We start from the raw sequence: 13,601 nt of genomic DNA on the forward strand, positions 1-13,601 counted from the left end.
TACTGCCCCGCTTCTTCTCTCCTGCTGCTTGCCCCGCATGCTGCCCTGCTCTGCCCCGATCTTCCCCACAAAAGCTGCCCTGCTCTGCCTCGATCTTCCCCGAATCTCTCCTGACACATCGCCGTTCTCCTGCCCTTCCCTGCCCTGCGAGCCGGTGATTTTAACCTGCGGGTTTAAAGCGGGTTAAAACCACAGGCTCGCAGGACTAAAAAAAAGTTTAAAGTTAAAAAAAAAAGGTTCGCTTCATGGATGGGCATGCGCAGACCATCTACAGATGGTCTGTGCATGCGCGTGGATCGCATAACAGCGATCCATGCCTGCAGATGGGGGCGTTCCTCCGATCGCCCCCATCTGCATATTATGTTGTGCAGAATTCGTCAGACCTGCCCGGATCGAGCCCGATCGGGCAGGTTAGTGAATCTGGTCCTTGGTCAGATAGTCAACTTCAGGAAAAGTCAGCTACAGCCAACTCAGCTTGGAATATCTGGGAGTCCATATGACACAGCGGAAGGCTATGGTTTTCTTCAAAAGCCACACAAACAACAACTTAGGAAGCAGATCTTAGCCTAGCATTACCTAGCCCCACAGCCTGGTTTTACCTTAAGGTGCTCGGTTCAATGGCCTTCCTGGAAGTTGTCCCCTGCATGAGAGTGCATATGCGGCCACTCCAGATCTCTCTCTCCTCTCCAGGTGGTCCCTGCAATGGTGCTTTCTACAAATGCAGCCCCTCTGCTCTTTGGGAGCAAGATGCAGCTTACACTGGGGGCTTCAGGAGATGCCTTATCGAGGGGTATGCCCATGAGAATCTCCTCATGGATAACCCTCATGACTGATGCCAGCCTGATCAGCTGGGACTTAATAAGGCTCCGTACAAACCTCTGAGGGAGACATTGCTCCTGTATCTCACTGTAAAGACAGTGTTTCTGATGCCGATTGTTTGTGCAAGAAGGGTTTCAGAGTTAGAAGCACTCTCATGCAGAGAACTATTTCTCAGGTTCACAGAAGTGGGGATTTCCTTGTGCACTGTCCTTTCTTGCCAAAGGTGGTTTCGACTTTCCACCTCTGCCAGGAAGTTTGCGTTCCAGTGTTTTAGTCCACGGGTTCAGTGAAGCAAGATAAGATTTGCATGTGCTAGATGTGAGGAGAGTTTTGCTCCACTATTTGGAAAAGACTAATGACGTTTGTCTCTCACACCGTCTTTTTGTCCTGACTCGTCAGGCTAGATGAGGCAGACCAGCTTCCAAGGCATTTATTTCTAGATGGATTCGGATTGCAATCTCATTGGCATACATTTTCTATGGTAAACAGCTGCTAGTCTCCCTGAGAGCCCATTCTACCAGAAGCGTGGCCTCATCATGGGCAGTAAGCCGGTGAATTGTAAACTGACAGGATAGGGCTTCCAGATTCCTATATTCTTGTATAAGAATAGAAGATTAGGTTCTTACCTTGATAATCTTTTTTTCTGGAAAAGGATATAGGAATCTGGAAGCCCTGCCTATCAGTTTATAGTTCACCTGCTTACTGCCTCGTACAGATGTTGTAGGTCCCGAAATGGAGGTTTTCTTCAGCCAGTCAGATAATGTAACGGTTCATTAACAAGACAAATGAAATAAAGTTTAGGAGACTATAAGAGCTCCAAATGTGTTAGTGCTGGTTGCACATAGAGAGGTAGCTTGTTTGTTCCGCCTAGGTTTTATAGTGTTCGGGTTAACATTGTTTATTTGTTACAGAGCAGAACTGAAAGGTATTGTTGGGGAGATTCCCTTTTCCCCTCCTTCTGATTTCCTTTCTTAGAGTGGTGATTGATTGCTTTGGTACAAACTGAAGGTGGCAGTACAGCCTGCTGGGTAAGGAGGTGGAGTCGAAAGATGTGTATGACATTTTACTATAAATTTGTGACCAGGGAATAATTACCTAGAGTCTAGATTTCTATATCCTTTTTCAGAAAGAGGATAAGAACCTAATCTTCCATTAGAAAATAAAGTCTTTACTGTAAATTTAAAGTTATTACTTTGCGTTTCACAGATTTGAAATTGATGCATATACAGTAGAATCTTAGTTAACCAGTTCTCAGTTAACCGGCACTCTCACCCAGCTGTCAAAAAAAAAAGTCCCTCGAAGTGGCAGCGGTCCTGAGCTGCAAACCCCTTGTTTCCCTCAAGCCCCAAAGCATTAGAAGTGGCAGCAATCTTGAGCTGCGAACCCTACCTCCCTCCTGGCCTGAAGCATCAGTGCAGTAGTGGTCCTGAGCTGCAATCCCCCCCCCTCAAGTGCCCAAACCCCAAAGCACCTGAGATAAGTGCCCCTAAGCACCAGTTCGGCAGCGATCCCAAGCCACAAAGCCTCCCTCCCTCAAGCCCTGAAGCAGCAGAAGCAGGTGGCGGTCCTGAGCCATGAACCTCCTTTGCTCCCTCCCTCCCTTCCTTACCCGAAGTGGCAACCGGTCAGCAGGAGGCAGCACTCAAAACAGGCCGCTGGCAGGGCCTTTTCTCTGATGCATCATTCTGACGTGTCAGAGGATAGGCCCTGATGGGCTGGCTGCGAGCAGCCTTTTTGAATGCTGCCTTCTGATTGGCTGCCGCTTTGGGGGAGGGAGGGAGCAAAGGGGGTTCATGTCTCAGGATCACCACCTGATTCTGCTGCTTCAAGGCTTGAGGGAGGGACTGCTGCTGTGCTGGTGCTTTGTGGTGGGGAAAATTGAGGTCTGTATTAGACAAGGTTTCTAACACTCTTAATCAACCAGAAAAACAGTTATCCAGCATCCATTATCCGGCACCCTAAGATTCTACTATGCAGCCAGTTTTATAACAGTATGACCACAAAACAATTTGCATAGCTTCTGAATAATAATTTTAACTGAATAACAATTTGCATAGCTTCTGAATAATAATTTGCCCTTGTGACTGAGAATCACTGTTGCATTCTCTGATACAGTGAACATACATTCGTAAGTGAGTTCATGTTATTCAGTTTGGGCATCCCACAGAGCCACCTAGATTAGGTAAAGAAGAGAGTTTGTAAATACTGAAAGAAAGGTTGCTTCTTATGAAACTCACCCCCTGCTTTTCTGTTCATCCCAACTGTTGACATTCTTACTAGCTAAAGCCAGTTAGTTCTTCTTAGCTTACAATCTGCCATAACTGGAAAATAATTATACCTATTTGTGTGGTACACAGCTGCAAAAGAAGTTGATTTTTGAATCCATGAATCCACCTTAAATGCAGAAAAGTATCTTTTATTGAACAGAGTCTTTTAAACAAATATTTCTCTTATTTTAGAAGGCCGTTAGGCTATAAACTCTCACTTTCATTTCCTTCCTTAGGTCTACTTTACCTTATCCAGGATCACAAGAAAGCTATGAGGTAAAAGCCCACCATATCATTGTTTTTAAAGCCTGTTTTTGCCACTGATTCCTAATTTTCACATTTAGGGGATAATTCTTTAAAATGAGTGTGCTGATTATGCATGCAAATAATTAGAATAATGGCATATATCCTATAGGTCTTCTCTCGCCTAACACATCCTTCTATTTTAATATTTATCCTAGCATCTACGCAATGTACTATCAGTTCTCCTTTCTGAATTGTAAGTCACCTTGAACCTTTATAGGCATACTGCGACGCACAAATACCAGATTAGATTAGATATGTACATAGGTGGAATTTTGGCATTTGCACGTACAAGTGCTATTTTGTAAATCTGCACATATTTTACATAGCAGTTGTTTAACAGATGGGCATACACAGAGGTGTAGTCTGAGTGAGACTAACACATAAATATATAACTTATAGAATGCTCTAAGGGCTCTTTTTACGAAGGTGTGCTAGCGTTTTTAGTGCACGCACCGGATTAGCACGCGCTTGCCGAAAAACTACTGCCTGCTCAAGAGGAGGCGGTAGCGGCTAGCGCGTGTGGCATTTTAGCGCGTGCTATTCTGCGCATTAAGGCCCTAACGCGCCTTCGTAAAAGGAGCCCTAAGTTATGCATGTATCTCTAGCATTTAAATATAAGCATTTATACCACCATCTTTGTCTGGCATAAGTGCTCATACCTAACAGCATATGTACCCAGTTAGGCTGCTATTCTGTAAAGAAAAGTAAGTGTCTATTTTCTTCTAGAGACTCTAAATAGTCATCCTCTGTGTCCCTAAATATAGTCACACTGTTATAGAATTGTTCTCTTTGGGGTCCTTTTACTAAGGTGCACTAACCAGTTTAGCACACAGTAAATTCTAAGATGCCCATTATATTCCTATGGGTGTCTTACCATTTAGCACACGCTAATCGGTTAGTGCACATTAGTAAAAAGACCCCTTTGTCAGTAATTTTAGAAGGTAATTTTAGAAGGTAAGAATTAAGGTTGCATTTCAATTTAAGTTTTAATTGTGCCTATAATCAGAAGGAGCTGCAGTGGGGAAAACACATAATATACCTTTGATTAAAATTTTTAAATGCTATTAATTGGTCAATTAAAGTGCAGCTCTAAAAATTATAAAATAAAAAGTAATGAAAAAATATATACAAAATATAAATTGAAAAAAATTACAAACTAAAGAATCTAAAACAGCATGTAGATTAGCTATCAACTGTCTTACAGTTTTCACAGCCTACTTCAGAAATGCAGTCCTAGTAAGAATGTATATAACATAGTAAATGATGGCAGATAGAGATCTTTATCCCAGGACAAGCAGGCAGCTATTCTTGACTGATGGGTGACGGCACCGACGGAGCCCCGGTACGGACAATTTTAGAGTGATTGCACTCTAAGAACTTTTTAGAAAGTTCTAGCTCGGCCGCACCGCGCACGCGCGAGTGCCTTCCCGCCCGACAGAGGCGCGCGGTCCCTCAGTTTCTTAGTTTCCGCGGAGCTAAGAAGACGCGTTTTCAACGGCTGTTGAAAATTTTTTCCTAACTTGCCTTCCCGCTCGCGTAAACGTTTGGCTAATTTGCCTTTTTTCTTTCTTTTATTTTGTTAAAAAAAAAAAAAAAAAAAACTTTCAAATTTTTCCTTCAATTTCGGTTTTCCCCGGCGAGGCCTTCTGCCACCATCGAAGCCTCGGCCTTCGATTTGGCGGAAGCCGTTTTTCCTTTCATGCCCCCTCAACCGGGTTTTAAAAAGTGCCAGCGGTGTGCTAGGCCTATATCTCTCACGGACCCACACAACTGGTGTTTACAGGGTTTGGGTCCTGAGCATCAGGCCTCCTCTTGCACCCGCTGTGCTACTTTGAAAAAACGAACTTTAAAAAATCGCTTAATTCAACAGCGATTGTTGTTCGGTGCCGAGATGTCCGACCCCGTTCCTTCGACTCCGGCTTCGGCACCGATTCAGTCGGCACCCTCGTCTTCGACGCCGCGTGATTCCACACCGGCATCCCAACAGTCAGGTAAGCCGGCTAAGAAGCCTTCCCCGCTGGAACGTCTTCCGGCCTCGAGTGCAGTGAGCCCAATCCTGCCGCCGGTTCGACGCCAGCGGAAGCGCTCCGCCCCTATAGAGGTGAGTCCCTCGACATCGGGCTCCTCATCTCCGGGGCGTCGAGCGGCACCGCAGGTACCGCAGAAGAAAAAAGCGGTACCGGTGCCATCCCTCGATGACCGCATTACGGCCATCCTTCAGGTGCAGCTGAAGGAACAATTAGAACGACTCCTTCCTGCTATCATGACACCGAACCTTCCGGTGCCAGTTCGCACCGAGCCATCGGTACCGGTTGTTGAACAACCTGTATCGGTACCGATTGTGGAACCCGTTTTAACCACTTCCACTGTTTCGGTACCGCTTCACCTAACCTCATCGGTATCGATGCCAGTCCTTGCACCGGAGCCGAGAGCTCACCATCAATCGGTGCAGACTTCGGCACCGGTGCGTCCGATAACTTCTCCGGACACGGTATCGATGAGGTCGGGTAAGTCGATACGCAAAACCCGACACATGCAAACGTCGACACCTGAGTCTCGGGACCATTCTTCCCATGTAAGGGACCCTGATCTGTGGGGAGACTCAGAGGAACCCTTTCTTTCTGAAGGAGAATGTTCCTCAGAGGAGGAGGATTCGGCTGTCCCTGACCCATCCTCCAAACAGGCCACTTCCTCTTTCTCTAGTTTTTTGAAAGAGATGTGTGAGTCCTTGTCCATTCCTTTGGAGGCTGAATCCAAAAAGTCTAAAGCTTTTTTGGATGCCCTTGATTTTGATCAGCCTCCAAAGGAATTTTTGAAACTTCCCCTTCATGACATCCTGAGGGAAACTTTCTATAAGAATTTAGAGACTCCTTTAACTGTCCCAGGGGCCCCACGTAAACTGGATTCTCTATATAAGGTAATTCCCATTCCTGGGTTCGACAAACCTCAACTACCACATGAATCCTTATTTGTCGAATCCACCCTTAAAAAGACTTCAGGAGCCAGTGTATATGCATCTGTCCCTCCTGGCAGAGAAGGAAGGGCCATGGATAAATTTGGTAAGAGGCTCTACCAAAATGCTATGTTAGCTAACAGGGCTAGTAATTATGCTTTTCATTTTTCTTTTTATTTAAAGCATCTCCTTACCACCATGGCTTCTTTCGAGAAATATCTTCCTTCACGAAAGCATTCCGCTTTTCACACATGCTTGTCGTCTCTTCTCCAATTGCGTAAGTTTATGGTGAGATCCATATATGACACTTTTGAACTTACATCCAGAGCGACAGCAATGTCAGTAGCTATGCGTCGTTTGGCCTGGCTTCGGGTATCCGAGCTTGATGTTAACCATCAAGATCGGTTAGCCAATGCCCCATGTCTAGGGGATGAGCTCTTTGGGGATTCCATGGACTCAACCACACAAAAGCTCTCTGCTCATGAGACGCGCTGGGATACCCTGCTCAAAAATAAAAAGAAGCCTCCTCCGCCAAGACCATACAGGCAGCAATCGGCCTATCAACGCCGTTTCACAGCCCGTCCATTGCCTACCACTGCTCAACAACCTAGGCGTCAGAGACAACAGCAACGTCAGCCTCCCAGACAACAGCAACAGCAACAAGCTGTAAAACAACCTCCTCAGCAAAAGTCACAGCCCTTTTGACTTCATTCTCCGCAGTATAGCCAGTATCCCTATTCCTGCTCTCCTGCCTCAACCAATAGGAGGTCGACTTTCTCTGTTCCTCAGCCGGTGGGAAGTAATCACTTCGGACCAATGGGTCCTCAACATCATCCGCCACGGCTACTCTCTCAACTTTCAGACTCTCCCACCTCAAAGCCTGCCAAAAGAGTCTGCTTTGAACAGTCCTCAATCAGCCCTCCTTATTCAGGAGGTCCAATCCCTCCTCCTTCTGAACGCTATAGAGGAAGTTCCTCTAGATCAAAAGGGGCAGGGATTCTACTCCCGCTACTTTCTAGTTCCCAAAAAGACAGGAGATCTCAGACCCATCCTGGATCTTCGCGATCTCAACATTCATCTCGTAAAAGAAAAATTCAAGATGCTTTCTTTAGCCATCCTTTATCCCCTTCTAAATCAAAACGACTGGCTATGCTCCCTCGATCTCAAAGAGGCTTACACTCACATACCGATCAATGTAACCTCAAGACCATATCTCCGATTCATGATCAATCATTGTCATTACCAGTACAAGGTGCTACCCTTCGGTCTTGCCTCATCTCCAAGGGTATTCACCAAATGTCTCATTGTGGTGGCGGCTTTTCTACGCTCTCACCACCTGCATGTATTTCCTTACCTGGACGATTGGTTGATCAAAGACACTTCTGCCCAAGCGGTCCTTTTGGCCACCAACCAAACCATCCAGTTTCTACAACTTCTGGGATTCGAGATCAATCTACCCAAATCCCATATCATTCCCACTCAGAGACTTCAATTCATTGGAGCGATCCTAGATACACTCCTCATGAGAGCTTTCCTGCCATCCAATCGTCTTCAGACCCTTCAGTCTCTATGTCACCAGGTACTTCCTCTGCCGTCCATCTCAGCAAGGCAAATGATGGTTCTCTTGGGACACATGGCATCCACAGTTCATGTCACACCTCATGCCCGTCTTCACCTGCGCACTCCTCAATGGACCCTTGCGACCCAGTGGTCCCAAGCATCGGACCCTTGCTCACGACACATATCTGTGACATCATCTCTTCGTCAGTCTCTGCAATGGTGGTTGGTATCCTCAAATCTATCCAGAGGTCTTCTGTTCCATCAGCCTCCTCATCAACTAGTTATCACCACCGACGCCTCCCTGTATGCATGGGGAGCTCACTTGAACGAGTTCCAGACTCAAGGTCTTTGGTCAGCCCAGGAGAGGAAACATCAAATCAATTTCCTGGAACTCAGAGCGATGTTTTACGCCCTCAAGGCCTTCCAACACCTTCTCTTTCCTCAGGTCCTTCTGTTGTGCACAGACAATCAGGTTGCGATGTACTACATCAACAAACAGGGTGGGACAGGCTCTCGCCTTTTATGCCAGGAAGCCCAGAAGATCTGGACTTGGGCCATAGATCATCATCTCTTCCTGAAAGCTATATACATTCAAGGGAAACAGAATTCCTTAGCAGACAAACTCAGCAGAATTCTCCAACCTCACGAGTGGACACTCGATCCCGTAACTCTGCACTCTATCTTCAATCAATGGGGCACTCCTCAGATAGACCTCTTTGCAGCTCCTCACAATCATCAGCTGCCCCTATTCTGCTCCAGACTTTACTCTCCACACCGTCTAACAGCAGATGCTTTTCTCCTCGACTGGTCGAATCTGTTCCTGTACGCCTTCCCTCCTCTACCTCTCATGTTGAGAACCTTGTTCAAGCTCAAGAGGGAACGAGCCACCATGATTCTGATTGCTCCGAGGTGGCCCAGGCAACATTGGTTCTCCCTTCTACTTCAACTCAGTTCCAGGGAACCTTTTCTTCTTCCTCTGTTTCCTTCGCTGCTTACGCAACAGCAGGGAACCCTTCTGCATCCCAACCTCCAGTCTCTACACCTGATGGCTTGGTATCTCTCGGGCTGAATTCGACTGATACTCTTTTATCTCAGCCCGTTCGTTCCATTCTGGATGCCTCCAGGAAACCAGCCACTCTTCAATGTTACCATCAAAAGTGGACGAGGTTTTCTTCCTGGTGTCTTCTTCATCATCTTGATCCCACTTCCCTAGCGGTGGAGACGTTGTTGGATTATCTTCTTTCTTTGTCTGATTCTGGCCTGAAGTCCTCTTCCATCAGGGTCCACCTCAGTGCCATTGCAGCCTTTCATGAGCCAGTCCATGGAAAACTTCTTTCAGCTCATCCCCTGGTATCCAGGTTCATGCGTGGGCTTTTCAATGTGAAACCACCTCTTAAAGCCCCTCCGGTTATTTGGGATCTCAATGTGGTTCTTTCAGCTTTAATGAAGCCTCCATTTGAACCTTTAGCTACTTCTCCTTTCAAATTTCTCACTTGGAAGGTACTTTTCCTTATTGCTCTTACCTCTGCCAGGAGAGTCAGTGAGCTTCATGCACTGGTTGCAGATCCACCTTTTACGGTCTTTCATCATGACAAGGTGGTTTTGCGTACACATCCAAAGTTTCTCCCCAAGGTTGTCTCGGAATTTCATCTCAACCAATCCATTGTTCTACCGGTTTTCTTTCCCAAGCCTCATTCCCATTCTGGGGAACAAGCTCTGCATACTTTGGATTGTAAAAGGGCTCTTGCTTACTATCTGGAGCGTACGAAACCCCACAGATCAGTTCCCCAACTTTTTCTGTCCTTTGATCTGAACAAATTGGGACGTCCTGTTTCCAAACGCACGTTGTCTAATTGGCTAGCAGCGTGCATTTCTTTTTGCTATGCTCAGTCCGGACTGACACTGGAAGGTTCTGTCACGGCCCATAGAGTCAGAGCAATGGCAGCATCTGTAGCTTTCCTCCGTTCCACTCCTATTGAGGAAATCTGCAAAGCTGCTACTTGGTCCTCAGTTCACACTTTTACATCTCATTATTGTCTGGATGCATTCTCCAGAAGGGATGGTCACTTCGGCCAATCGGTATTACAAAATTTGTTTTCTTAAATGGCCAACCTTCCCTCCATCCCTCTTTTTGTTAGCTTAGAGGTCACCCATCAGTCAAGAATAGCTGCCTGCTTGTCCTGGGATAAAGCACAGTTACTTACCGTAACAGGTGTTATCCAGGGACAGCAGGCAGATATTCTTGCGTCCCACCCACCTCCCCGGGTTGGCTTCTTAGCTGGCTTATACTAACTGAGGGACCGCACGCCTCTGTCGGGCGGGAAGGCACTCGCGCGTGCGCGGTGCGGCCGAGCTAGAACTTTCTAAAAAGTTCTTAGAGTGCAATCACTCTAAAATTGTCCGTACCGGGGCTCCGTCGGTGCCGTCACCCATCAGTCAAGAATATCTGCCTGCTGTCCCTGGATAACACCTGTTACGGTAAGTAACTGTGCTGAATGGTCCATCTAGTCTTTCCAACAATTGCACTCATTATAAAATCATTCTTAAATTTCTATATATGAAAAACTGGGTGCTAGACTGTAGAAGTCCATCCAGAACTACTGGAGTTACTGTCAAAGCTTGATACCTTGGGTTCCAACTACTGGAGTTGCTGTTGAAGCTCACTCCAGCCTATCAAAACCATCATATCATTTACGAGATACAGACTATACAAGTCTGCCTAGCACCTTCCTTGTGTTCCAAATAACTGGAGTTCCCATCAAAGCCCTCCCCAGCCCATCCTAAACTGAATTCTTTAGCGAAGACTTCTTGTACAATCCCACTTTATTCCGGGACTAGTGGGTTATTTTCCTGTACTCGCCAGGACTTGTAGGAAGCCTCATATTTCAGAGACTTAAGTTCCACCTTTCTTATCTCTGCACTGTCCCCTCAAGAACTAGTTTTTTTTCCCCTCTACAAGCCAGACTGTAGGAGCTTGTCATTTCTGCTTGTGTTTTTTATTTTCATTTAAAGTCAGTATATTCATTTGCGGTTTTTGCCCTTGTGTTGGGGACAGCTCTGACTTTGGGAGATCACAGACCTTTGGTAAAGTCTGCTTCCAGGTAGTTGGCTGCTTGTCAGTGCACCCTCTGGACAGTCTGCACTTCAGATCAGGGCTCCGGAGATTTTTCTCTTTGGGAGCTAGCTCATCCCAAGTTTGTCCGCTAGTGGGTAGTGCACAGGCTGCATGGCTCTTTTGAGATGTTCTTGGGATCAGAGCCATACTGCGTTCCTCTGTCAGGCATTCACGCAGTGTGTCAGAGAGTGGTGGAGGTGCTAGGCCATGGAAGTCCAGCTGGTGGGGCAGTCAGCGCTCTTGAAAGCTTGCCTGCTTCCTAAGGCAGAGGATCTCCCTGTAAGATGTTTCAGCTACTTTAGCAGTGTTTTCCAATCAGCATATGTGATTTGAAGATAAGATGGTGGTTTTAATAAGTGCTTTATTTGATAATGCATTAAGGGATATGTAATGTTGGTTACTTTGGTGTATGTACCGACTGTTACTCGCTTAATTGATAAATGAGAGATAATTTTTTTAAATAAATAAACTAAAACTTTCAGGGCAGTTTTCGTAATAAAATATAAATCAATGTTCAGGACAGGTTGCAGGAGGCTCTTTGCTTCACAGCTCAGGAGCCTATACCGTTAAAATTCTATCATAAGTTTCTCCAAGAACTATCCGGCGACTTAGACTTTCTTACTTTGGCCCAGAAGTGGTCGGCTGATCTCCAAATACCTATTTCAGATGATATGATTCGTAAGGGTATCCGTCTGGGGATTGCTTCTACCCTGTCATCTGTGGAGAGGGAGCGAAATTACAAGTTTTTGTTACGTGCCTTCTATCCACCTAAAAGAGCTCATGTGATGGGGATCAGCTTGGGACATTGCTGTGGTAAATGTGCACACCCTATGGCATCTTTTGGACATATGTTCTGGACTTGCCCCTTGGTGTCTTCCTTTTGGATACAATTGGTGTCCTCTGTGGCACAGCTTTGGAGTTGTTCCTGGAGGCTGCATCCAAGCTTTCTCTTCACCTTACAGATTCGTTTTCACCCGCCTAGACCTGGTTGTGCGGCCTTTCTACGGAAAACCGTGTTGCTGGGACGGAAATGTATTTTGTTACAATGGCTTTCACCACAACCTCCTTCTATTCCTCAGTGAAGAGCACTAATGTTACAGCAAATGTTATTAGAACGTAAAGATGTTGTAGACATGTCTGCTAAAGCGGACCGGTTGTTCTGTCAATGCTGGCAACCCTTTAGTTTAACCTTTACTCCTTATGTTCAAAGTCAAATTTGGAATACTTTGTTTATTACTTGTTTTATGCTTTTGCTATTACCTTTATGGGTTGATTGCCGCTGCTACTGCCCGGGTGGGGTGGGTGGTTGGGGGGACAGGGGATTGGAGTTGCATTTTGTTTAAAAATCTGTTTTTATTGTGTTTTGTATTGCTACTTGTGGTGTTCAATAAAAATGATTTAAATATAAAATATAAATCAGACAATCAAAATCTTAGACTAGATAAAACCTATGTTGATCATATACATTTGTCTTGTGCTTTGTATAAGAAAATATATGCTCTGTCTGAATGTTTTATTTTTAGGTATTCATACAGGAACTTGTTAGAAATCTTTTTAATGAAGGAAGTGATGTTTACAGAGAAGGTGATTGGGAAGGATCAATAAATCAATACACGGAGGCTTTAAACATAGCAGATTATGCCAGGTCGGAAGAAATATGTATTTCCAATGACATATTAGAGAAACTGTATGTGAATCGAGCTGTGAGTTACTCAAATATGGTAAGATCTTAACATTCTTAAAATATATTAGAGAAATTTAAAATTGTGACAGTTGTGATAAAATGTGGAACTCATTCAGGTAAGTTTTACAAACAAGTTTAATGTGCTGATAAAATCTTTTTGCTTGTTATGACTGTAAAAATGACAATGATTAAAATTTCTTAGCTTAATGTTTACTTGTTTATTTCTATATTTGTTTTCTCTTGGGTGTCTTAAAATTGTTTCAAGATAGTATAATATTCCACCTAGCCTAAGTTTAAATCCCCCCCCCCCAAAAAAAAAAAAAAAGCCATCCTGTATTCTCTCTCATTTCCCACTTTTCCCAACATAATTTTTTGACTTTGAAAATGAAAAATTCTTGATTGCTCCCAAGGACTCACTTCCACATAAGGTTTGGTGGAGCTAGATCCAGATATTGTTGAGTGAAGAGGTAATATCACACACAGACATACAGTACTATCTGATAAGCCTAGGTTCACGTTGTACCACTTTCTCGTTCTCACTTTTGCATAATTTTATTAAAAGTATTGTTTCCTCTCCAGATTTAGTTGTTCAGGATATTTTTTCTTTCTTTCTTTAATTTTGGGCTGCTTGATTCACCATGTCTGCTATAGCTATTGTTACTCTGGGCACTTCTTACACAGAGGATCCCTAGCCAGACTTCCATTGCTGGCTTTTGTGTTTATGGAACATATGAGTTAGGAGCCATAAATTATGTTTAAATAATAATTGTAATAAAAGTTGACAGGTTAATGACCTGGGTAAAGCTCTATGCATTCCCTAATACAATGAATATATGGAAGAACTATGTTCAGTTGCTGAGGTAAGGAGCGCAGGAGAAACAGGGAGACCTGCTCTCC

General features: G+C 44.8%; 1 protein-coding gene across 8 annotated transcripts in view; it reads left to right on the forward strand.

Moving 5' to 3' along the window:
• ZC3H7A (zinc finger CCCH-type containing 7A) overlaps positions 1-13,601 on the forward strand; it is a 147,270-nt gene that overhangs the window by 11,716 nt on the left and 121,953 nt on the right. For all 8 annotated transcript variants that reach the window (XR_004541114.1, XR_004541115.1, XR_004541116.1 and 5 more), the window contains exons 3-4: positions 3,323-3,362; positions 12,544-12,741. Coding sequence is in view for 4 of the 8 variants with exons in the window: in XM_033963683.1 (XP_033819574.1) it covers positions 3,323-3,362; positions 12,544-12,741 (238 nt within the window). In the remaining 4 variants the exon portion in view is untranslated. The remainder of the gene's footprint in view (positions 1-3,322; positions 3,363-12,543; positions 12,742-13,601) is intronic.

This window comes from Geotrypetes seraphini, chromosome 11 (genome assembly GCF_902459505.1).
Source record: "Geotrypetes seraphini chromosome 11, aGeoSer1.1, whole genome shotgun sequence".
Lineage (NCBI taxonomy): Eukaryota > Metazoa > Chordata > Amphibia > Gymnophiona > Dermophiidae > Geotrypetes > Geotrypetes seraphini.